At 49.8% G+C, this 25,976-nt stretch overlaps 1 protein-coding gene, 2 long non-coding RNA genes and 1 pseudogene across 4 annotated transcripts; 2 read left to right on the top strand and 2 right to left on the bottom strand.

Moving 5' to 3' along the window:
* The window catches only part of LOC146756166 (obscurin-like), a 265,736-nt pseudogene that overhangs the window by 127,712 nt on the left and 112,048 nt on the right, over nt 1-25,976 (bottom strand).
* Nucleotides 1,145-2,095, top strand: LOC146756177 (olfactory receptor 14C36-like). Its single transcript, XM_085524769.1, has one exon. The coding sequence runs from the start codon at nt 1,145-1,147 to the stop codon at nt 2,093-2,095; it is 951 nt and encodes a 316-aa protein (XP_085380895.1).
* LOC146756176 (uncharacterized) lies at nt 10,762-11,626 on the top strand. The gene is made up of 2 exons (XR_014937588.1): nt 10,762-11,443; nt 11,504-11,626. It is a non-coding gene; the product is annotated as an uncharacterized LOC146756176 (long non-coding RNA).
* On the bottom strand, nt 11,485-13,192 carry LOC146756175 (uncharacterized). 2 transcript variants are annotated; one of them, XR_014937583.1, is made up of 5 exons: nt 13,060-13,192; nt 12,923-12,958; nt 12,324-12,359; nt 11,936-12,004; nt 11,485-11,572 (listed from the first exon to the last, which is right to left on the bottom strand). It is a non-coding gene; the product is annotated as an uncharacterized LOC146756175 (long non-coding RNA). The 2 variants fall into 2 exon arrangements; XR_014937584.1 differs by having other exon boundaries at nt 11,489-11,550.

Genomic DNA, 25,976 nt, shown 5'->3' with positions numbered 1-25,976 from the left:
GCAGCTCTTGTGCACAGCACAGCCTGAAGTTAACAGAAGGAGAGGAGAGAAATTGGAGAGAGCTTACAGGATGTGTATGGTGTGAGTGGGCTGTGAGATCGATGCAGGAACATTGCTCACAGAGCATGACATGGTAAGTCTCTCTGCATACCGTGAGCTGCTTTTCCTGGAGGGATCACCAAATCAGGGACATCCCATAGCAGATCTGGATGTAGGCACTGCATGTTTCTTTACTGTGGAAAAAGCCTTCTGCTCCAGCTGAGGGCTTCCATACTGCAGTGTCAGAGCACAGCCCTGAGGGCTGCGTGTCCCAGCACGGCTGCAGGCTGTGCAGCCGGGGCTGCAGGCGGGTGCCCAGGGCTGTCCTGCAGAGCAGGGTCCCTGCTGTGCCCCAGGGGCTGTGTGCCGGGTATGGGACTCTGCCGCCTGCCAGGCTCAGCACTCAGCCTGCCCGGGGAGGTGCCCAGGGTGCTGCAGGGAGATGGGTGGGGGGAAGGAGCCCCCCTTGCAGGGCTTTAACTGCCACAGCTGCTGCCTGGGGCAGGGGATCACAGCTCCACTGCACAACTGAATGTTTCTGAGGGCACTTTGCAAGAGGAGAGCCAAGGCAGGGGGTTTCCATTTCCTGTTCTGAGGCAAAGAGGTTTGGAGTCAGAAATCTAAAAGGGGCAATAAGAGTTCTGAGAATTTTTCGTCAATCAATTGCTTGTTTTGTGAACAGTCACACATGATGTGCTTTCAGTCTCCCCTTTCTCGAAGGATGGAATTATCTTCATTTTCTGTAGGCATGAATAATTCACTTATCCTACAAACAGGCAGCATTTTCTAACTGAAACTGAATGCCACAGAAGCTCGGGTAGGGGGCTCTAAGAGCACTTGGGGTAAAGATATGAGACTTGAAACAGATGAAAATATCCAGGGAGAAGTGATAAGAAAATAAGAGGAAGGTTAGAGCTGCATATGCTGCTTCTGCTTAAGGAATGTTGAAATACATGAAATTAAATGCAAGTAATGGTGCTAAATGTACACTGTTGTAGGAGAATTAAAACATTTCATATTATAGCAGGAGGAGTGTCTCTGAGAATGGTCTATATTTGTCATTATCTTCTGCACTCTGAGCAGACTCCAAGCACAACAACAGCAGATGCACAACGGCAGCTCCATCAGCGAGTTCCTCCTGCTGCCGTTGGCAGACACGCGGCAGCTGCAGCTCCTGCACTTCTGGCTCTTGCTGGGCATCTACCTGGCTGCCCTCCTGGGCAACGGCCTCATCAGCACAGCCGTAGCCTGCGACAGCCGCCTGCACATCCCCATGTACTTCTTCCTCCTCAACCTGGCCCTCCTCGACCTGGGCTGCATCTCCACCACTCTCCCCAAAGCCATGGCCAACGCCCTCTGGGACACCAGGGCCATCTCCTACACAGGATGTGCTGCACAGCTCTTTTTCTTTGTCTTCTTCATCTCAGCAGAGTTTTCCCTTCTCACCATCATGTCCTATGACCGCTACGTTGCCATCTGCAAGCCCCTGCACTACGGGACCCTCCTGGACAGCAGAGCTTGTGCCACCATGGCAGCAGCTGCCTGGGGCACTGGGGTTCTCAATTCCCTGCTGCACACTGCCAGTACGTTTTCACTGCCTCTCTGCCAAGGCAATGTTGTCAACCAGTTTTTCTGTGAAATCCCCAAGATCCTCAAACTCTCCTGCTCTGGCTCCTACCTCAGGGAAGTTGTGTTTATCATTTTTAGTGTCAGTTTAGGCTTTGGGTGCTTTGTTTTCATAGTTGTGTCCTACGTGCAGATCTTCCTTGCTGTGCTGAGGATGCCCTCTGAGCAGGGACGGCACAAAGCCTTCTCCACATGCCTTCCTCACCTGGCCGTGGTCACCCTGTTTGTCAGCACTGTCCTTTATGCCTACCTGAAGCCCCACTCCATCTCCTCTCCATCTATGGACCTGATGGTGGCAGTTCTGTACTCAGTGGTGCCTCCAGCATTGAACCCCCTCATCTACAGCATGAGGAACAAGGAGGTCAAGGATGCAGTGAGGAAAGTGATTATTAAATGTGTTTCACAAGCAGTGAACTGCACGTCTCTTTGAATTCATGACTTGCATTGAGCTTTTTACTGAATCAAACTCTCCTTTTTGTATGTTTTGTGCAATTTTATAAGTGTAATTTATTAAATCTTATTCATTTTTTTTTAATACTGTAGTGTTTTTCACTAAAACGTTAGGATTGAAATCAATTCCTTTTCAGCTTGCACCTTTGTAGCGTAGCCACACTGTACATTATGAACTAGCCTCTCCGTGAACCTTAACAAAATAAAGAACATGCAGTGACTCTGTCTGTCCTGCATCTTCTGAGACATTTCTGGAGCTGTTGGGGTCAGATGTTCTCAGAAACTTACAGTCCAGCAGGAAGCACACAGCTGTTCATCAGATTGTGCAGTGACTACAGCCTGCAGCAGCTTATGGACCATTCCTGGGCTCCTGGCTGACATCTGTGCTTTCAGGCTCACATCTGTCAGTGCCTCTGTGTTGTGGGTTTATGATTTCTGTTGTCTGTATTCCACATAGAACATCATACAGACCAGTGGAAGTTAAAGAGTTCATGTTCTCATTCCGTGTTACCACCATTTTCGGCATTTTGGGTTCCCATAGTCAGGGAGGAAGGGGGGGGATCATCCCCAGAGGACTTGGCGTTAAAAGGAAGCGGGGTGAGACTCCGGACTAGACCCCAGCTGCTCTCTGCCTGTGGCCTTCTCAGCTCCCCACAGAGAAAAGCACGTGCTGCTCTCGCACTATCATGGTTTGACTCCTACTTTGGGTACTCTTCTCTCTCTCATTTTGTTTGATTTTTCTGCTCTCCTGAAGGCTGGGATGATCATGGCTGGAAGGCAGAAGGTGAACTGGAGCCTGCAGGGACAAGAGAAATGGCAGGGAAGCTGTGAGGGAACACAGCAGTCAATGTGCCAGCCCAGCCCTCCCCAGCCCTTCTGCAGGGGGTGTCACAGCAGGCCCTGCACAGGAAGACAATGAGCAGCAACACTGATAACACTCTGGCTAATGTGGATTACAAATGCAGATGTTGCCCGCGGGGTCCCCAAGGGGAAACTGGGAGCTGCTGGGGTGGGGGGTGGGCAGGGGAGTGAAAATTCCCCCCTTGGAGACTTCACATTAAGACACTCAAAAGGAGGCATCGGGGAATTTAAAGCTACAATACAGTCCATGTATGTAGAGCTGCGGAGTGAGGTCATCTCATGTCTCCCGTGGCCCAGAGCAAGTAAAGCAGTCCCAGCTGCACTCTGAAACAGAGAGCCAACCGGGCAGCAGAGAATGCTAACTTCTACTCCCTTCCTCGCTGTCCCAGCTGCAACACCTTCCTGTGCCCCTCGGAGCCCAACCCGGGCTGCAACACGCCTGGGAACCGCTGCTCCCCTGGTTGCAGCCCGTCTGGCCCAGTAAACCTGCTGCACTGGGCAGGAGCTGGAGCCGGGACCAAGGTCCCGCTTGGGGTATGGCAGTGCCGGGCAGTGTACTTGGGGATGACCCTACGTACCTAGTGCAATACATTCCAAATAGCCACAGACATCAACTGACTGCCATACTTTTCTCACCAGACATCGATATAAATGGACTGCTTGGTGGTTCTGTGCTATGGCTGTCCTCTCGCCACAAGCTGCACATCTCTCCACTGAATGGTAGCACCACTCATGAGAAACGCTGTCTTGGAGAATCATGTAGCACTGGAAAAATGGACAGCTATCCAGGAGGGTACCTGTGCCATCATCATCAGTGATTGTTGTGAATACATTCCTGACATCTACAACATGGAATTCCTATGATGACACGGATGGAAACCCAAATTGTTCCAATCAGCCCACTAAGGACAAACAATCGGACCATGTCTCAGTTCTCCAGTAGTGGCTGTGGCTGCCCTGGTTCAGCCCAACCTACATTGCTCTCATTACATACATTGCTCTCATCTACATACCCCTCATTAGAGGTGCTGAGGTGCTGTAAGGCATGCCTGACTCAGAAAGGGCAGAGCTGTTCTGAGGAGCTTTGCAGTTTCCTACAGCTGTTGTGAAATATAAAAGGATGAAAATGAATTTAGTTGTGAGAAAGGAAAGCTATTGCTTGTGGGGGGCTTCAGGTAGGCATAAAGGACAGTGCTGAGAAACAAGGAGACCACAGCCAGATGAGGGAGGCACGTGGAGAAGGCTCTGTGCTGTCCCTGCTCAGAGGGACCACTGCCCAGGAGGTTACTGTTATAGATTCTCATGACAAAACCAGACAAAGTCCAGTGTGATACATAAAGGGAGAGCTTTATTTAATTAAGCAAGGCAGTAAAGTGAGCAAAACACCGTGCACCGGCACGGTCTGCCCGGCTCCCGAGCGACTGCAGTGCTCCGCGGCGGACGCTAGATGTCGCTGCCGGGACGGCTCGGCTAAGCCGGCGAGATCTTCCCGGTCGTGGTTAAGACCTCCTGCAGTGGGGCCTTCACGTTTGCTAGGCTCAGCTAAGGCTGCTGTGCTAGGAATGCCATTTGTAGGAAACGGAAAGCAAGCAAAGCCAGCAGCAGCTCGCCGCATGTGGGGTTCTCCAAAGGCTGCCTGACCCCCCCAGCAAGCTGGAAGGAGATGGGGAGCACAGTATGGATGAGTGCTGCTTCCTCCATCCCAGGGAGCAGGAGCCTGGTCTTCTGCGGGAGAGGTACAGCAGGGCCCTGCGGCTTCCAGGAACACACAGCTCTGAAGGATAACACGTGGGGAGGGAACAAGAAGCTGGGGGATGTGGGGATCCCCAGCAATTGGCTACCACAGCCCAGCCAAGAGCTGGGCTGATTTACTTTGCGAGTGTGTCCGATGAGTTCCAGCCCTGTGGCACTGGCCATGTGCCTCCTCCTGCCTTTTAGGCTCCCCCAAAAAGCATGCTCACCACTTTGCTTCTTGATCTCCCATCTCCAGACTCTCAAAAGCCCTGAGCGGGGTTTCCCCGAAAATAAAATGAAATAAAACCATGCAGGTTTTCCAGTTTTGCTGAAAAATCATTTTAAGTGCTGATCTCCCCCCCCCCCCAAGGTTCTGTTGCATGCCACGTTGAGTTGTGCCCAGAGCAGAAAACTCTGTTTTTCCCTCCCTTCTCTCCCGCTTTCCCACTTTCCCTCTGCTCTGGGGAAATAGCTCATGTTGCAGACATGAGAAGTCTGCACAGAGAAGAAGAATGACACACACAGTATCACAGTATCACAGTCTTGTGCAGGTTGGAAGGGACCTTAGAGATAATCGAGTCCAACCCCCGGGATTCGAGCCCCTGTGTAGCAGAGCGGCACTTCTACCACTTGTGCCACAGGGGGATTTGAACCTGGCCCTCCGGTGTTGCAACGTGGCATTCCTACCACGTCATGGTTGGAGAGGGAAATACGTCACGGAAGTGACACACTCTCTCTCTCTCTCACTGCCTGGCAGCAGGTGTGGGAGTGCTTCCACGCTGTGTTCACTTCAGTTTCAAAGTAGGCTTCTTGGTCTTTGGAAACCTCTCTCTCTTTTATTTTACTTGATTTATTAGCCTCAATTTCAGTTAGATTGTATTATACTGTGTTATCTTGCATTCTGATATCATAGTAAAGTAAGTTTTCCTCCTTAGATAATTGCCACTGCTCTGTTTTATTTCCTTGAGCCCAGCTCCCATTTCCCTACTCCTTATCCCTTTTCCCATCACATTTTTGGGGGCCAGGGGCCCACAGGCCTACTGCACCCCTGTCATGGACATAGGTTGATCTAGATCTCTGTGACAAACTGAAACATGCTGGGACCGCTCCCATGACTGGAGTACTGAGATAGATAGCTATTGTAAGGACAGACAAGGAAGGAAGGGTGGTGGTGTGGCCCTTTATACCATTTGATGTTGAATGAGTTTGGGGTTGGGAATGATGAAGTCAAGTGTGTGTGGGTAAGGATTAGGGGGAAGGCCTGTAGGGGTGACATCTTGCTGGGGGTCTGTTGTAGACCACCTAATCAGGATGAAGAGATGGATGAGGCCCCCTACCAGGGTGGTGCCCTGCTAGACCTGCTCTTCACTAACAGTGAAGGACTGGTAGGAGATGTGAAGGTTGGGGATTGTCTTGGGCAGAGCAACCATGAAATAGTAGAATTCCCTATTCTTGGAGATGTCAGAAGGGTGACTAGCAAAACTACAATCCTGAACTTCGAGAGGGCAGACTTTAACCTATCCAGGACACTTGTAGCACGGGTCCCATGGGAGTCACTCCTTAGGGGTAAAAGGGTCCAGGAAGCCTGGATACTCCTCAGGATGGAAATCTTAAAGTCACAAGAACAGGCTGTCCCTGAATGCTGTAAGGTGAGCTGTAGGGGAAGAAGATGGGGGTGGATGAACAGGGAACTGTTGTTGAGACTCTGGAAGAAAAGGGGTGGATGAACAGGGAACTGTTGTTGAGACTCTGGAAGAAAAGGGGTGGATGAACAGGGAACTGTTGTTGAGACTCTGGAAGAAAAAGTCTGTGTCCTCTGGAAGGAGGGACAGTCTACTTGGGGAGATCACAAGGAAGTTGCTAAGGTATGCAGGGAAGAAGTTAGGAAGTCAAAAGCCCAACCTGAACTTCGATTGGCCACTGCAGTAAAGGAGAATAAGAAATCCTTTTACAGATATGTAAAAGATGTACAGATATTACTATGTAATAGTAAGAGGAGAACCAGGGAAGATGTCCATCCTTTAGTTGATGCAGTGGGGAATGTGACTACTGAGGATAAGGAGAAGGCTGAGGTCCTCAACACCTTCTTCACATCTGCCTTTAATAGGCAGATCAGTTATCCTCAAGGCACTTTATACCCTGATCTGGAAGTCTGGGATGGAACACAAAATACACCCCCAGTGATTCAGGTGAACAGTTAGAGCCCCGCCTCCATCTGGACTGTCACAAGTCCATGGAACCAGGTGGGCTCCACCCTTGGGTACTGGGGGAGCTGGCAGGGGTGATTGCTGAGCTACTCTCTGCCATCTACCAGCATTCCTGGTTATCTGGATAAGTCTCAGAGCATTGGAGGCTTGCTGATGTGACTCCCATCTACAAGAAGGGCCGTAAGGAGGATCCAGGGAACTACAGGCCTGTCAGCTGAACCTGGTACCGGGGAAAGTTACGGAACATATAATCTTGGGTGAGATCATACGGCTTCTGTGTGGCATCTAGAGGATCAAGCAAAGCAAGCATGGGTTTGAGAAAGGCATGTTGTGCTTGACCAACCTCATTTCCTTCTATGACTGGATGACCAGACTGGTCCATGAGGGAAAGGCTGTTGATGAAGTCTACCTAGACTTCAGCAAAGCCTTTGGCACTGTCTCTCACAGTATTCTCCCAGGGGAACTGGCTGCCAGTGGCCTGGACAGGTATACCCTTCTTTGGGTAAGGAACTGGCTAGAGGGTCATGCCCAGCAGGTAGCGGTTAATGGAGTTAAGTTCAGCTAGTGACCCATTACAAGTGGTGTCCCCCGGGGGTTAGGTACTGGGGCCCATCTTGTTTAATATCTTTATTGATGACCTAGATGAGGGGATTTAGTGTACCCTCAGTAAGTTTGCAGATGACACCAAGTTGGAGGTGGTGTCGATCTGCTGAGGGTAGGGAGGCCCTTCAGAGGAATCTGGATAGGCTGGATCGCTGGGCTGAGGTGAATGGGATGAGGTGCAACAAGACTAAATGCTAAGTCCTGCATTTTGGCCACAATAACCCCATGCAGCACTATCAGCTTGGGGTTGAGTGGCTGGATGACTGTGAAGAGGAAAGGGACCTGGGGGTGTTGCTTGATGCTCAGCTGAACATGAGCCAGCAATGTGCCCAGGTGGCCAAGAAGGCCAACAGCATCCTGGCCTGTATAAGAAATAGTATGGCCAGCAGGAGCAGAGAGGTGATCATCCCTCTGTACTCAGCTCTGGTGTGGCTGCATCTTGAGTACTGTGTTCAGTTTTGCTCTCCTCACTACAAGAAAGACATTGAGGCCCTGGAATGTGTCCAGAGAAGGGCAACAAAACTTGTGAGGGTTTGGAGCACAAGTCTTATGAGAAGCAGCTCAGGGTGCTGGGATTGTTTAGCCTGGAGAAGAGGAGGCTCAGGGGAGACCTCATTGCACTTTACAACTTCCTGAAGGGAGGTTGTGATGAGGAGGGACTTGACCTCTTCTGCCAGGCAACAAACAGGACCCGAGGAAATGGCCACAAGTTGTATCAGATGAGGTTTAGACTGGACATACGAAGGAATTTTTTTTTCTCAGAGAGTGGTCAGGCACTGGAATGGCTGCCCAGGGAGGTGGTGGAGTCACCATCCCTGGCAGTGTTCAAGAAGCGTCTGGGTAGGGAGCTAGGAGATATGGGTTAGTGGTTTTCTGTAGGTATGGTAAAGGGAGGATGGTTGAACTAGATTCCCTTGTAGGTCCTTTCCAACCTTGTGATTCTATGATTCTGTGATATATACTGCCACACTTCAAAAAGTTTACTGTGAAAGTTTTGGGGTTTTTTAGTTAACATAAATCACAGATGGTTTCAGTGATGGACATTTGAGCTCAAAAGAGAATTCCTCAATTGCCACTTTTTTTCTCAGGGTGTTTAGCTATGTCCCATGTGAAGTCGTCTTTGCTGGAAGGCAGAAGGGAGGGGCTGCAAAATGGGGCCGATGGCTCTTGGTGGATGACTAAAACTTCTGTTGGATGATAATATGTCCATGAGAACAAGTGCTGAATTTCTCTTGTTCCTTTAATCTGTAATTGCCCACATTTCATTTTCTTCTTCTTCTTTTTTTTTTTTTTTTGCTTCCTATTTTCTAAGCCTCATATTTCCTCTTGGGGAATTATCTGCTATGTCCTCTTTGCTGCAAGGAAGCATGACACAAATCACTGCAGAAACCAGAAATAATTACTCTGAAGTCAAACACAAATCACAAATTCCATTCAGCTTTTGGCCACCTGTATTCCAAGGCAAACTATTTAATAATATTAGTTTGCCCCCCCTGGGAGATTACTCGAGATGATTTTAATGAGGTCTCAGTAGATGTGGTTAAAAAGTTGGTGCCTGACAAATGACAGTGATGCAACTCAGCGCCTGAGTTTAAGCTTGTTTAAATTGTCTCCACTGTGCATTATTAGAGTCTCAAGGTTTCTCTCCTTGAAGTTAGCAGCTCTCCAGTTAGGCACCCAGGCTTGACTATGGCTCTAATGTAGGGGACAGCAAGAGACTGCCCCAAAGGAAATATGGCCTATGAGAACCGGAAAGATATCTACAGTGCTTTAGTTAGATCCCAAGAAAAGTGAAGGTACTCTTGTCTAATCAGTGCAATTTGTAAATCATGGGTCAAGCAGAGCTAGCTGCATGTTGGTGGCTGGTTCTAATGCTGTTTAGAGTGGGCTGGTTTCAAACAGCTTCTAACTCTCCCAGTCTCAGAAATGGTTCTTAGTGAAAATAAGGCCAATTGAGAGCACACCTGGTCCTCCCCCCAGCTGCCCTGGGGCTCCCGTTCTGCAGAACTCTCATGGCCATTCCTTCTTCCCAGACCCTGTATGGTCATTGTTGGAGAGAGTGACACTGAACATGAATAAGATGCACACTAATGATTTTCGGCTGTACTACAGATAAGCAGCAGCTTAGGTGTATGGGAGATCCACCACACACATATCTCCAGGTTGCTCTGAGGTGAGGAAAACTACTTGGGAAATTGGAATTTGACTTGAGTCTGAATAATGCCTTCTCTCCAGGCAACATATGATGTGCAGGCATTTGGACTTAAGACCTCATCCTTTTTCCTGAACAATATTTCAGCGTTGCTGCAATGACTGCACATGTACCGAACATTTCAGTCTCTGGTGTATGCAGAGGCAAGAAGTCTAGCCTTATAAACACACAATTCACTAGGCCTTGGTACGCATGTGGTTAATAAAACTGATTAAAATATTTGCATGACACAACACAGCTGAGAAAGCATTTGGTTACTGATGACATTCACAAGAGTTTAAAGGCTATGTTTGCACGTGGTAGATGGGAGTGGTGTGTGTGTAGCTCATTATGACCTTGGGACTTAGTGGTACCTTATCTGCAAACCTGGATATTTGCAGTCTTATGGGAACAACATGGCAAGTAAGCTTTGCTTCTGCTGGTGGGTGAGGCTTTCTCATCCTCTGGCTAAAAGTAGCTAGTAGGGTCTTCCTTTGATTGACTTGGTAGAGGTCCACAACTTGCAGCCTAAGGCGTCAGCAAACTTAGACACTGGTGCTGAGCAAGTCACATTAAGTTCTGTGTAAGTATTATTCAATATAATGCTTTTGTAAGCTTTGATTTGTAGCTCACTTTGAATGCTAAACAACTGAAGTCCTATTGGGCTATAGGCAAATACACTTGGGGAATGTACTTCATCAATTGTGGAGGCTGAGTTATTAGCACTGGGTTGTTAAGAGCAGGCCTGGGAGTTGGCATACCAGTAAGCAAACAGCCCCCACACAGAGTGGAGGCCCAATCATGATTCTACAGACTTGCAGGATGTCTGTCACTTGTTCTTGGGACTGCTGTTAGTTTACATGGGCCTTATGGCTGTGGTGATGAGTTAGCTACATAGAAATTTTGGCCCTAGTACAGGCAGAGCTGATGGCAGGAGTCAATGCCCAGCCAGGTGTGCCCGACCCAGCCCCGCTGGGCAGGGGTAACAAGGTAACCCACGGGGCCATTGGCTTAGGCTGCAGCTATCTTACACTGCTGGAGGTTGTTCCAGCCTTGTCTCTGTGCCTCTGCTGGATCCAGAGCTCAAGATGGACGAGCAGAACCTCTGTGGGAGTTGTGTTTTAATCCAGCAGCTGCTTGAGCAACATATGCTCATCTGCTCACTCCCCACTCTTCCTAGTGATCACTGATCAAGAGAGGGTGTCACTGGTCATCAGGGGGCTTCATTGGTCATCAGGAGATTTGAGGTGTCCATGGGAGGGGGTGAGCAGACCTTGTTCTGGGAGATGGGGCACCGACGCAAGAGGACTAAAGCAGACCCAAAGGAGGGACAAGTGGCTCCAGAAAGACTGGGGGTAAAAGGAGGGTGATGTAGTCACGCTGTGTCCATGGATCAAAGTGTAACGAGTTTGGGAGGAATTGTATGGAGGAGCTGAGAGAGAGCAGAGGGAGGGTACTGGGGCTGCTTGGCAGCATGAGGATCTTCATCCTTTAGGACTTTGAGGCAGATGATGAGAGAGGGTGGCGAAGCCCACAGGGGTGCAGGACATGGTGCGCATGGCATGGAGCTGGGGAAGCTTCCCAGCACTTTGAGGTGACCACTGCCAGGCAGAGACAGATCCAAGCAGTCCATGCTGAGCATGAGAACAAGGACACAGACATACAGAGTGTAGCTTTGCTGAGGGATTTATTGATCATCAGAGGGTGTCATTGATCATCAGGGTCTTCACTGGTCATCAGAGGGCAACTCTGGTCATCAGAGGTCTTCAGAGAGCAACACTGGTCATCAGAGGTCATCAGAGGGCAGCAATGGTCATCAGAGGATGTCAGAGGGCATCACTGGAAAGGAGAAGCCTTGTCCCTGCAGGGTTTGTCCCCAAGGACTTAGGGCAGGAGAAGGACTGGCAGCAGCCAAGAGATCCAGCGCAGGATGTGGGTCCCATGGGGACAGAAGCCATAGCCCCTGTCTCAGCTGCATGGTGACTCTGGGCCATCCATAGGGCACCCTGAGCCTGCCCCCTCCAGATCTGTTCCTCTGCACATCGCTGTAGACTGCAAGGGAAGGGCTGGAGGTGAGAGTGCCCAGGTCCCCCTGGAACAGGTCAGGGACAGTCCCCTCCATACCATCAATTCCCAGCACCTGATGCCCAGTCCTCAGGGCTCCAGATACAGCCAGGGTTCCCTAAGTCCCCTGTGGGGTTGTAAGCATCCCTGTGCTGCTCACCTAGACATGTAAATCCAGGGCCACACGTCTCACGCGCGGGGGATTCTCCTCTGTCCTGCTGAGCACATCCTGGGGAAAAAGGGGTCGTTAGGGACACACAGAGGGTATGGGGAGAATGGAACACACTGGGAGCAATAAGACACAGTGGGACACCCTGAAGGTGCAGGGACCCATTGTGGGCACAAGAACAGCATGGCCAAGGCACGGTCCTGTAGCCAGCTCAGCCCCAACTGCCCCCCATTGCCTCCTCCCCCTGACCATTGCCCTCCCACATCTGGAGGGAGCCCAACAGAGGCTTTGGGGCGGCAGGAGTGTCTCCAAGTCTCAGGGGAACTGAGAACAGCAAGACATCCCAGCCCCATCCTTGCCCCATGGTCTCCCAACTCACCAATCCAGGAAGGGCAACAGCAACAGGTGGTGGCGCCTGGGGAAGAAGAGCCATGAGGCAGCAATGAGGGAACTGTGAGTCTGGGGGATCACAGGGTGACCCCATCCAAGCAGCCTGGTTGGTCCCAGGGCTGCCCCCAACCTCATGGTTGCCAAGGTCTTTGTGCACCTCTGCCCATGGAGGAGCCCAGGGCTGGGGCTGGGCATAAGGACAGAGCAGGGATTTGGGGGGCCCAAAGGAGGGGAATAGGGGTGCAAAGAGTCTTGGGGGTGCTAAACAGAGAGGAACAGAGAATGAGGGAAAATGAAACACAAGGGATTGGGGACCTAAAGAGATGAGAATCGGGTTGCCAATTAAAGGAGATCTGTTGGTGCAAAAAGCATGGGATGTGGGGACCCAAAGAGAGGGCATTTGGAACAGCCAAGAAAAGGGATTTGGGGGAGCCAGAGAAAAGATGACTAGGGTGCAAATGGAAGAAATTTGGATGTGCCAAATATAGGGGCAGCCTCTGCCAGGCAGGGACAGACCCCACCCGCTCCTTCAGAGCTCCCTGCAGGGCCATCCTTGGGCACAATCAGCATGGCTGCCCAGGCACTCACCACAGCAACTTCGGAGTCTGGCACTTGCACAAGTGACTGTGGGGAGAGGAGTAGGAGAGAGAGTGAGAGATTGCGTCGGGGATCCCCAGTAGCCAATCACCTCCAGCCCCAGCCCACATCCCCCACAGATGCTTCACCTGAGCTTCCACTGTGCAGCACAGGGCAGCAAGGAGCATCACGAGGCTGAGCACAGCTGCCTTCATCTTCCTCTGTGCTGTGGGAGCTGGGTGAGGCTGCAGGAGGCAAGGTCTGCATTTATCCTCCCTGAGCCCCTCCCACTCCCCAGATGCCCCTGGGCTTGGCAGACTCCCCTGACATGGACTGAGCCCAGCATGCAGCCGTCCCCTTCCTTGGCCCCAGGAAACATGAGGAAGCCAGGGATCAGAGGAAGAACACTGAGTGCTGGGATCCTGATGGCATTGAGCCCAAAGCCCTCAGGTCCCAGCACTCAGCACACACGGCCTTTCTTTCCCCCAGGACCACCCAGAGATAATGCTGTCCTCATATCATGTCTTTGTCCAAGGACTCATCCCTGAGTTCTGTCCTGTCCTGTGAGACTACAAGGTGTGAGGCTGATTCTTCTTGGGAACTAGGATACAGCATTTGGGGACACTGGGAGGTGAGAGGGTAATAGGGACATGGGTAGTGAGGAACTTATGGAGATATTTGGAAGGCAAGGGGACACAGGGATATGAGGACATGAAGATATGAGAACATCATGTGATACGAACACATCATGGGAACATGAGTATGTCACGGCAGTTTGGGGAAGTCATGGAGATATGGGAAAATGGGGACGTGCAACCAAATGGGAACTTCTTGGTGACAGGGATCTGGAAGTTTGTAGGTGGGGCCATCATGGCCAGGCTGGATGTAGCTCTGGGCAGCCTGGTCTGGTGATTGGTGACCCTGCACATAGCAGGGTGATTGAAACTAGATGATCATTATGGTACGTTTAACTCAGGCCATTCTATGATTCTGTGTGGGCAGTGGGGACAGTTGGGTGATGGGGAAACATACACACAGGAAGGTTGGCAGTGTTCACTCAGTGCCTTTGTCATCATGCTGGAGATCAGGAGTGAATAACAGAACTTGGCTATGGCTGATTGGTTTCCTCCTCATTTATTGCTTCAAAACCCAAAGACCATGCCTTTTAGAATCATGGAATCTCAAAATCATGGAGTACCTGAACCATGGAATCACAGACTAGAATCAGCAAGTCATGGAATCACAGAGCCATGAAATCACAGCACCATAGAACTATAGAATCATGGCATCATTCACGTGGGACAAGACCACTTAAGTCACGTCAGGAGATGTGTCGTGTATTTTCTGCTGTCTTTACATAGCCAAGAGCAGAAGTCCCCATGTTACGTCCAGATATCTGCATTGCATGTCTGAGATGGCAGTAGTGCTGCCTCTGTCCATGAGGACAGTTTGCCATTAGGACACGCAGGCACGGAATCCAAGGCTGGGGGTGAAAACTGGCTGAAGGTACCTGAATAAGTTCTGAAGTCACTGGGCTGTGTGCCTGAGCTTCAGCAGAACAAAGGTGTCCTACGGGTTTTGTTCCCATGATGGTCCAGCCTCCTGTCATGGCTTCAAAGAAAGTGAATGTTGTTGTATCTGGATGAAAGGAAAGAAATAATAGAGAGCTGATAAATGGCTTAGAACTGCAAACAACTCAAGGATTCTACAAGGAAACATGATATGCCAATTTGAAGTGCTTCATCTGACAGAACAGCCAGCTGGTCACAGCTTTCACGGGGCATTTCCCATAAACAGGAGAGCTGCTGTGGACAATCTCTGAGAAGAACGCTTGAATGTTTACGTTGGAAGTTGCCCAGAGAGTAGCCAGCTGGAAGAGTTTCCTTTGGGCTGCTTCTGCTCTGTGCAGTATTTGTCAGAGCTGATCAGTGCTGCTTCATTCACTACACTTAAATGTAAGGTGGCATTATCCCTACTCTGGGGTTCTTTTGGAAAGAACCAGCCAATTGCCCGTGCTGCCATCAGTGAGGAATCTTGACTGAGGTGAGGTACAGGCTGTCTTTGAGATCAGTGTAAAGTAGGTGGATGACATTTGATAGCAATTAGATGTGAAAGGTTCTCCTTGGGAAAACCCCTCGGCTGGTTTGATATCTAAAAAGAAACACCCAGGCTTTTGTAACAGTCAAACACTGAACAAGTGAAATGTGACATGGTTGGAGTTCTCAGGTTGCTCAGCCAACAGCCTCCCCTGCAGTGATTTCCCCATCACAGCATCATTTAGGTTAGAAATTACCTCTCAGGTCTCTAACTGTTAACTCAGAGCTGTATCTGTGACACGTCACCTGATCTGTGCTATGGCACCCTGCTGGGCCCTGAACTTGTGGTGCTGGGGAACAGGTGTAGGGACTTCCATGGCAAAGCATGTTCTTGGCTGGGCTTGATGACCTTAGAGGTCTTCTCGTACCTAGATGATTCTGGGATTCTAGGACTTTCAGGTTCCATCACGATAGTAGGATTCTCATATTTGATGTTGTTTCTCCAATTGTAGATTTCTAGGATTCTAGAGCTGCAGGAGTGTAGAAATTCCAGCACGTAGGATTCTTGCTTTATAGGATTCTGGATTTTTCCTTTTCTTAGGTTTGTAGGATGGTAGGACTCCGTTTCTTAGATTCCTAGATTTCAATGGGTCGCTATGCCCCCTGGTGGCCGTCTTTTTATCTCGGGGTGCGACCCCAATGTTCCGGGCTCTGTACCGCTGTGTCAGAGAGCTGCCGCTGCGAGGAGAGCAGTAGCAGCTGTCAGCTGCTCCCTGAGGAGATCCTTTGCTTCTGCATGGAATGTGAACCTTCCAACCAACTTCCCATTACGTGTTGCTGCCATGTGACAGATGACAGCAGAGAGGCAGTCTGACAGAATGGCATCTGACATGGAAGTGCACATGAAGCAAAGGTGTGCCATTGAATTCCTCCAAGCAGAAAAAGGTTGCACTCGTTAACATTCAACAATGTTTGCTGAATGCTTCTGGAGACCAAACAGTTCATGTGAGCAGAGTGTGTCAGTGGGAGGTGTTTTTCAGCAGTGGTAATGGCTTAGAACTGCAAACAACTCAAGGATTCTACAAGGAAACATGATATGCCAATTTGAAGTGTTTCATCTGACAGAACAGCCAGCTGGTCACAGCTTTCACGGGGCATTTCCCATAAAAAGGAGAGCCCTCGTCTGGACTGATGACATCTAAAAAGAAGCAGGCTTTTGTAACAGTCAGACACTGAACAAGTGAAATGTGATGTGGTCTGAGTTCTCAGGCTGCTTAACATACAGCCTCCACTGCAGTGATCTCCCCACCATGGCATCATTTAGGTTAGAAATGACCTCTCAGGTCAACCAACTGTTAACTCAGATAAGAGCTGCTTCAGAAATAATGCCTCATCTTATGTGACACGGACCGTAACATCAAAGGCGGATGTTGGAGATGTGACTGTAGAGGATGAACCTTCCCAACAACATCTCATTACGTGTTGCTGCCGGGTGACAGTTGTCAGCAGATGGGCAGCCTGACAGAATGGCATCTGACATAGAAGTGCATATGAAGCAAAAGCGTGCCATTCAAAAACAACAAGTGTAAAAAAGTTACATTTGTTGACACTGACCAATATTTGCTGAATGTTTCTGGAGACCAAACAGTGGATGTGAGCAGAGCTAGGCAGAGCGAGGTGTGTTTCAGCAGTGGTAATGGTGGGTCACCTTCTCTGGTGGAGATGCATATAAGCAGGGCATGTAGGCTCCTCTTCCTTACCCTCACTCTCCGATCTCTATTCTCCAGGATTCTCCTGACCTCATGTCAGTCATCTCATTAGGGGCAGCTTTCTACCTACATCCCTATGTTCCGGAATGTCTCCTGTAGGACCTATCAGAGCTTTGTGCACAGTTCCTCTTCCACATACCATCCAGGAGGCAGTGACCACCTCTCTGTACAAAATGGAAGAAGCCCTGGAGGAAGCTTGGACACTTCTGACATGATAACCCATATCCAAGAACTTGTCCAGTGCAGGGTCTCTCAGGGAATGAGGAAGAAGGAATCTGACAACCAACGTACAAACCAGCTGCTGCTGCTGGACACTCAGAGGCACTGACGATGTGAGCCTGAAAACACAGACCCCACCCAGGAGCCCAGGGATGGCCCGTCAGCTGTTGCAGGCTGATTGCACAGACGGATGAACAGCTGTGTGATTCCTGCTGGACTGTGGGCTTCTGAGAACATCAGACCTTGACAGCTCCAGAAACGTCTCACAAGAAGGAGGATGGACAGAGTCACTGCATGACCTTTATTATGTTATGGTTCACAGAGAGCCCGTTTCACTATATACAGAGTGTCTGGGCTAAACTACAAAGGTACAAGCTGAATAGGAAATGATTTGAGTAATGACTTTGTAATGAAAATCACTATAGTATTACTTCTAAAATAATAAGAATAAATTACACAGATAAATTGGCACAAAACAAACAAAAAGGAGAGTTTGATTCAGTAAAAAAAATTCAGTTCACTGCTTTTGAAATACATTTGGTCATCACTTTCCTCACTGCATCCTTGACCTCCCTGATCCTCATGCTGTAGATGAGGGGGTTCAATGCTGGAGGAACCACTGAGTACAGAAGTGCCACCGTCAGGTCCATGGATGGAGAGGAGATGGAGTGGGGCTTCAGGTAGGCATAAAAGTCAGTGCTGACAAATAGGGAGACCATGGCCAGGTGAGGAAGGCATGTAGAGAAGGCTTTGTGCCGTCCCTGCTCAGAGGGCATCCTCAGCACAGCAAGGAAGATCTGCACGTAGGACACAACTATGAAAACAAAGCACCCAAAGGCTAAACTTACACTAAAAATGAGAAACACAACTTCCCTGAGGTAGGAGCCAGAGCAAGAGAGTTTGAGGATTTGGGGGATTTCACAGAAAAACTGGTTCACAACATTGCCTTGGCAGAGAGGCAGTGAGAATGTACTGGCAGTGTGCAGCAGGGAATGAAGAACCCCAGTGCCCCAGGCAGCTGCTGCCATGGTGGCACAAGCTCTGCTGTCCATCAAGGTCCCGTAGTGCAGGGGCTTGCAGATGGCAACGTAGCGGTCATAGGACATGATGGTGAGAAGGGAATACTCTGCTGACATGAAGAAGACAAAGAAAATGACCTGTGCAGCACATCCTGTGTAGGAGATGGCCCTGGTGTCCCAGAGGGCGTTGGCCATGGCTTTGGGGAGAGTGGTGGAGATGCAGCCCAGGTCGAGGAGGGCCAGGTTGAGGAGGAAGAAGTACATGGGGGTGTGCAGGTGGCGGTCGCAGGCTACGGCTGTGCTGATGAGGCCGTTGCCCAGGAGGGCAGCCAGGTAGATGCCCAGGAAGAGCCAGAAGTGCAGGAGCTGCAGCTGCCATGTGTCTGCCAGTGCCAGGAGGAGGAACTCACTGGTGGAGCTCCTGTTGGGCATCTGCTGTTGTTGTGCTTGGAGTCCTGCTCAGAGTGCAGAAGATAATGACAAGTCCAGACCATTTTCAGAGACATTCCTCCTGCTATACTATATAAGTTTTCCTTTTACTTAGGAAAATAATTATTTAACTCCATAACTTGTGTTTACTTACATGAGCTTCACCATCCCTTAAGGAGTAGAATACTGGGGAGCTCTTATTTTCTTCTCATTTCCTAATCATACCCCAACCTCCTGGGTATTTTCCTCTTTACTGCAGCTGCTCTTCGAGACCCCAGCCCTAGCCTCTGTGCACTTCAGTTTGTCTTAGAGAAATCTGCCTGTTTGCAGGACAGTGAACTATTAATGCCAGCAGAAAACAACTATAACTTTTGCTTTAGGTAGGTGAGGCTGAAAGCACAGCCTGTGTGACTGTTCAAAAAACAGCCAATTGATTGGAGATATATTTGGGAGTCTCCGAGCTGTGTTCAAAGTTGACAGCCCCTCTTAGATTTCTTCCCCCAATCCTTTCTGCTTTCACTCAGAACAAGAAATGGAAAATCCCTGCCTTGGCTCTCCTCTTGCAAAGTACCCTTACCAACATTCAGTTGTGCAGTGGAGTTGTGATCCCCCTGCCCCAAGCAGCAGCAGCACAAGCCCTGCTGGGGGGCTCCTCCCCCCACACGTCTCCCCGCAGCGCCCTGGGCAGCTCCCCGGGCAGGCTGAGTGCTGAGCCTGGCAGGCGGCAGAGTCCCATACCCGGCACACAGCCCCTGGGGCACAGCAGGGACCCTGCTCTGCAGGACAGCCCTGGGCACCTGCAGCCCCGGCTGCACAGCCTGCAGCCGTGCTGGGGCACGCAGCCCTCAGGGCTGTGCTTTCATAGTGCAGTATGGAAACCCTCAGCTAAAGCAGAAAGCTTTTTCCACAAGAAAGAAACTTGCAGTGCCTGCAGCCAGATCTGCTATGGGATGTCTCAGTTTTAGTTAGCCCTATAGGAACACAAGCTACATGGTCTGCAGTGAGACTTACCGTATCATGGCATGTGAGCTCTCCTGTCCCGAGCTCACAGTCTGCTCACGCTGTACTCATCCTCTCTCCCCTTTCTCTCCTCTCCTTCTGTCAGCTGCAGGCTGTGTTGTGCACAAGAGCTGCTCCTGGGCACAGCTGTCTCTCTGCAGCACTGCCCACTTGTATGAGCTCCCAGTGTCCCAGTAGCCTGGCCCAGCTCAGCACACTTGAGGATTTGAGTTTCTCTTCCTCACTGCTTCCCCTGGAGATATCCCTGGGGCTCCAGGGCTGAAAGCTCCTGGTAGGCAGCAACTATGGCCATACCAGGTATGCAGGAGTCCACTGGGTTCCATCTACTGCGGAAATACAAGCATACACTCGGCCCTATGTGAGAAGATCTGTGGGATCCTCCCATTTAGAAGATTTGGGCATTCAACACTGGATCACAAAATCACAGAATCGCAGAATCACAGAATCACAGAATGACCCGGGTTGGAAAGGATCTCAAGGATCATGAAGCTCCAACCTTCCTGCTTGGCAGGGCCACCAAACTTACACCTTTACTAGATCAGGTTGCCCAGGGCCCCGTCCAACCTGGCCTTGAACACCACCAGGGACGGGGCATCCACAACCTCCCCGGCAGCCTGTTCCAAGACCTCACCACTCTCCTAGTAAAGAACTTCCCCCTAACATCCAACCTAAATCTTCCCTCTTTCAACTTAAAACCATGTCCCCTTGCCCTGCTATTATCAGCCCTTTCAAAGAGTTTACTCCCCTCCTGGTTCCAGGTTCCCTAGAATACTAGATACTGAAAGGTTGCAATGAGGTTACCCGGCAGCCTTCTTTTCCCCAGGTTGAACAAGCCCAGCTCCCTCAGCCTGTCTTCACAGGGGACATGCTCCAGCCCCCTGATTATCTTCGTGGCCCTCCTCTGGACCCTTTCCAAGAGCTCTACGTCTTTCTTGTACTGAGGGCTCCATACCTGAACACAGTACTCCAGATGGGGCCTCACAAGAGCAGAGAGGGACAATCACCTCCCTATCCCTGCTGGCCACTCCTCTCCTGATGGACCCCAGGATACCATTTGCTTTCCAAGCTGCAAGAGCACACTGCTGGCTCATGTTAAGTTTCTCATTCATCAAGACACCCAGGTCCTTCTCTGCTGAGCTGATCTGAAGGACTACTCCCAGTCTGTACAGATGCCTGGGGTTCTTACGGCCCAAGTGCAAAACCTTGCACTTTAGCATGTTGAACCTCACTAAGTTCACCCAGGCCCACCTTTCAAGTTTGTCAAAGTCCCTCTGAATGGCACCCCTTCCTTCCTCCATGTCAACCTTCCCACTCAGCTTGGTGTCATCAGCAAACTTGCTGAGGGTGCACTCAATTCCATCATTGATGTAGCTGATATAGATGTTAAAGAGCACCAGTCCCAAGACAGACCCCTGGGGGATTCCACTTGTTACCGGCCTCCACCTGGACATTGATCACCATCCCTTGTCTGTGGCCTTTCAAATGATTTCTTATCCATTGAGTGGTTCACCCATCAAATCCACATCCCTCAAATTTGGAGATGAGGATGTAGTGGGGGACCATGTCAAAGGCTTTGCTCAAGTCCAGGTAAATGACATCAGTTGTCTTCCCTTCATCAATCAATACCTTCACTCCATCATAGAAGGCCACAAAATTGGTTAAGCATGACCTTCCCCTTGTGAAGCCGTGCTGGCTGTCTCAGATTGCACGCTCATTCCTCATGTGATTAATCATGTTGTCCAGGAGGATCTGTTCCATGATCTTCCCAGGCACAGAGGTGAGACTCACCAGCCTGTAGTTCCCTAGGTCCTCCTTGCTCCCCTTCTTGTATATGGGAGTGATGTGACCCTTCCTCCAGTCATCTGGAACCTCATCTGACAGTCACAACTTCTCAAATACGATGGAGAGTGTCTCGGCAACCACCTCAGCCAGCTCCTTCAGAACCCTGGGATAAACGCTGCCTGGCCCCATAGGCTTGTACTCATTCAGTCTCATGAGGCACTATCGGACTTGCTCTGCCCTTACAGTGGGGAGGTATTCACCTCCCTGGTCCCCAAATAGAGGTTTGGGGATGCAGGGCTCAGGGACGTGAGAAAAACTAGAATCCTGCCCGCCAGTGAAGACCGAGGCAAAGAACTCATTCACTAGCTCAGCTTTCTCTTCATCCTTTGAAACCAGTTCTCCTTTTAGATTTATCTAAGAAGGTACACCCGTTTTGTCCTGTCTCTTCTGGCCAATGTACCTGTAGAATGTCTCCTTGTTGTTTTTCACATCCCTCACCAAGTTCAGTTCTACCTGTGCCTTGGCTTTCCTGATTCCACATCTGCAAGTCTGGACAGCATCCCTGTATTCTTCCCAGGTGACATGGCCTTGTTTCCAGAGCTGGTATGTCCCTTTTTTTGCCCTCACCTCACTCAGCAGGTCCTTGCCAAGCCATGCTGGTTTCCTACCTCGTGTGCCCACTTTCTTATTCAGAGGGATGGAGACCTCTTGTGCTTTCAGGAGGGCATTCTTGAAGAGTATCCAGCTCTCCTCAAAATCCTTGTCTTTAAGGACAGAGCTCCAGGGGATCTAGGCCCTTGATCCATTGAGTAGCTTGAAGTCTGCTCTTCTGAAGTTCAGAGTCCTGCCCCCACTCTTTGCCAGGCCCACATCCCTCAAGATCACAAACTTGACCAGGGCATGGTCGCTGCAGCCCAGGCTGCCTCCAACCATAACGCGTTTGATGATCTCCTCCACATTGGTGAGCAGCAGGTCCATCAACGCTTCACCTCTGTTCGGTCTGTTCAATATCTGGACCAAAAAGTTACCATCAATGGATTCCATGAGCCTTCTGGAGCTCTTGCAGCTTGCCCTGTGGTCTTTCCAATAGACGTCCGGATGGTTTAAGTCCCCCGCCAGGACGAGAGTCCATGAGCATGAAGCCCCCTGCATCTGGAGCAAGAAAACCTCATCTACAGCCTTGCCTTGGTCAGGTGGCCTGTAGTATTCCACTAACACCAGCTGACCTTTATTAGTCCCATCTTTAATTCTAACCCGCAGGCCCTCAACCTGTTTCTGACTGTTTCTCAGAGGGAGCTCCTCACAGTCTATCCACTTGTCACGGGTTACTTAGATTTACCTAGGGCCGTGACAGGGGAAGCCACCCTGTAGGGCCCCTGGAGCCCGGAAAGGAGGGGGAAAAGGGAAATGGGATAAAAGCAGCGGCAGTCTAAGGAGGAAAAACGTATTTCACTAAATATGATAACGGAATACAAGATAACACAATATAATATAATTGAGGTTAATAAATCGAATGAAACAGAGAGAGAGAGTCCCCAAAAACTGACAGGCCTACTGGGAACTCTAGGCGACACAGCTGGAATGCTTCTCACTCTCCGGTCAGGGATGAGTCACGGGACCAGGACGCTATATGATCTTGTTTCCAGGCTGGAGTGCTCTCTCTCTCAGACTCTTGGAGGGTGGGAAGCGTTCCAGCCGTGTCGCCTAGAGTTCCCAGTAGGCCTCTCGGTTTTCGGGGACACTTTCTCTCTGTTTCATTCGATTTATTAACCTCAATTATATTATATTGTGTTATCTTGTATTCCGATATCATATTTAGTAAAATAAGTTTTTCCTCCTTAGATTGCCACTGTTTTTATCCCATTTCCCTTTTCCCCCTCCTTTCCGGGCCCCGGGGGCCCTACGGGGTGGCTCCCCCCTGTCACAGGCATAGATAAATCTAGGTAACCTGTGACAAGACGATAATTAGAAGCCATGACTACAGGCAATGAAAGGCACTGGCATGGTGGCTCTGATGCTGAGAAACCCCTCCTTTGTCTCATGAAGCAGAAAGGCCAAGCCCTGATCCCCGGACCCTTGGCAGGGAGGACCTCATGCTGACTGAAGATCCTTCCTGGGGCAGTGGGATGGAAGTCTGTATGATGTAAAATGAAAGACATGGGACAGAAGATACCAGGCTCTGGTATCCATAAGGATGGAATTATCATCATTTTCTGTAGGCGTGAATAATTCACTTATCCTACAAAGAGGCAGCATTTTCTAACTGAAACTGAATGCCACAGAAGCTGGGGTAAAGGGCTCTAAGAGCACTTGGGGTAAAGATATGAGACATGAAACAGATGAAAATATCCAGGGAGAAGTGATAAGAAAATAAGAGGAAGGTTAGAGCTGCATATGCTGCTTCTGCTTAAGGAATGTTGAAATACATGAAATTAAATGCAAGTAATGGTGCTAAATGTACACTGTTGTAAGAGAATAAAAACATTTCATATTATAGCAGGAGTAGTGCCTCTGAGAATGGTCTGGACTTGTCATTATCTTCTGCACTCTGAGCAGGACTCCAAGCACAACAACAGCAGATGCCCAACAGCAGCTCCATCAGCGAGTTCCTCCTGCTGCCGTTGGCAGACACGCGGCAGCTGCAGCTCCTGCACTTCTGGCTCTTCCTGGGCATCTACCTGGCTGCCCTCCTGGGCAACGGCCTCATCAGCACAGCCGTAGCCTGCGACCGCCGCCTGCACACCCCCATGTACTTCTTCCTCCTCAGCCTGGCCCTCCTCGACCTGGGCTGCATCTCCACCACTCTCCCCAAAGCCATGGCCAACGCCCTCTGGGACACCAGGGCCATCTCCTACACAGGATGTGCTGCACAGGTCATTTTCTTTGTCTTCTTCATGTCAGCAGAGTATTCCCTTCTCACCATCATGTCCTATGACCGCTACGTTGCCATCTGCAAGCCCCTGCACTACGGGACCTTGATGGACAGCAGAGCTTGTGCCACCATGGCAGCAGCTGCCTGTGGCTCTGGGGTTCTTCATTCCCTGCTGCACACTGCCAGTACGTTTTCACTGCCTCTCTGCCAAGGCAATGTTGTGAACCAGTTTTTCTGTGAAATCCCCCAGATCCTCAAGCTCTCCTGCTCAGAATCAAATCTCAGGGAAGTTGTGTTTATCTTTTTTGGTGTGAGTTTAGGCTTTGGTTGCTTTGTTTTCATAGCTGTGTCCTATGTGCAGATCTTCGTGGCTGTGCTGAGGATGCCCTCTGAGCAGGGACGGCACAAAGCCTTCTCCACGTGCCTCCCTCACCTGGCCGTGGTCTCCCTGTTTGTCAGCACTGCCATTTTTGCCTACCTGAGACCCCGCTCCATTTCCTCCCCACTCCTGGATCTGACAGTGGCACTTCTGTACTCAGTGGTTCCTCCAACACTGAACCCTATTATCTACAGCATGAGGAACAGGGAGATCAAGCACGCTCTCAGGAAGGTGTTGCAATAAGCACTATTCCAGCTTCCATAAAATGGACAACTTCCTCATAGGATTCCCAGTGATGGTTCTTCATGTTTTATGCATCTTTGATTGTTTGATTATGTGAGATATAGCAATGTGCAAAAAAATGTTATTGAACTTATAAATAAAAATGTATTACACTTATTTCCTACCTAATTTCCATTTTTTCACTCCAAGAGCTCATGTAAACATGTATCCAGATTCCCCGAATACGTTAAAGTATACCTAAAAAGGTTTCAAAATAGACTTTTACTTAGCTTTTCTTTTTTCCTACTTTGTCTGGATTTGGGGAGGTACAGCCACAGACAGCAGCTCAACCTGCTCTTTTCATTTCTGATCTCTACACCACCACAGTGCTCTCAAGCCCTCTCATTTGTGCAGTCCTGATGGTCTTGTGTGTCTCACGACAGTCCTGTTGCCTCTACAGCAGCAATCCAGGGCTGCAGTCAGTAGCCAGCAATACGAACGGCTGTGTCAGAGCTGGTCTCCTTGCTGGCACTGCCATAACAAGAGGGCTCCTTTAGAGAAGGACCAGAGAACTGGAGGGAGGCCTCTTCCAAAGCTGGTGCAAGGAATATACCTCAGGAGCTGCTCCCTGAGAAAACCTTGAGATCTTCAGGTGTTCTTCACTGTGTGACCAGATCAGATTGAATAGTCCCAAGGAGATCTGTAAGCGTCTCAGGGCAGTGCTGTGGTTTAAGGTTTATGGGTTGAGACAAAGAGGAAAAGAAAAGGATAATAATTATGACAAATGTATTTATACATATATAATATATTTAGTGTATTTTCACACATATACAACATATGCAGTTGCAAACATATATGAACTAATCCCTATGCGCATCTGTTTGCAAGTCCAGGACTAGTTGCAGGGGTTTTAACAGCCACAGGGTTCACTGTAGGAGCTGAAGTGGCTGTTGGGCTGTTGCAGGAGTTGAAGTGACCTCAGAGTTCATTGCCAGAGCTGAAACCACCACAGGACCTGTGACTATGTTGGAGCAGCCACTGGGCTCATTGGAGGGGTTGGAGCCACCTCAGGGCTGTACTTCCTCCCTTGGGAGGAATTTGTACCATTTTCTTATTACCATACTTGGAACAGCTACAGGACCCGTAGCAGGAGTGACTGCAGAGCTCATTATGAGGGATGGAGTGACAGTGGGATCTGTCCCAGAGCTTGGAGCAACTGCAGGACGTGTAGCAAAACCTTGGAGCTGCTGCAGGGTCTGTGCCAGGAGTTGCAGAGGTTGCAGCACTGTCAGCAGATCCAGCTCTCTGGATCTGGCACA

This window comes from Coturnix japonica, chromosome 28, assembly GCF_054131305.1.
Source record: "Coturnix japonica strain WE chromosome 28, WE-NBRP24, whole genome shotgun sequence".
NCBI classification, from domain to species: domain Eukaryota; kingdom Metazoa; phylum Chordata; class Aves; order Galliformes; family Phasianidae; genus Coturnix; species Coturnix japonica.
Note: the sequence above shows the minus strand (reverse complement) of the source record. Positions and strands in the feature narration are given on the sequence as shown.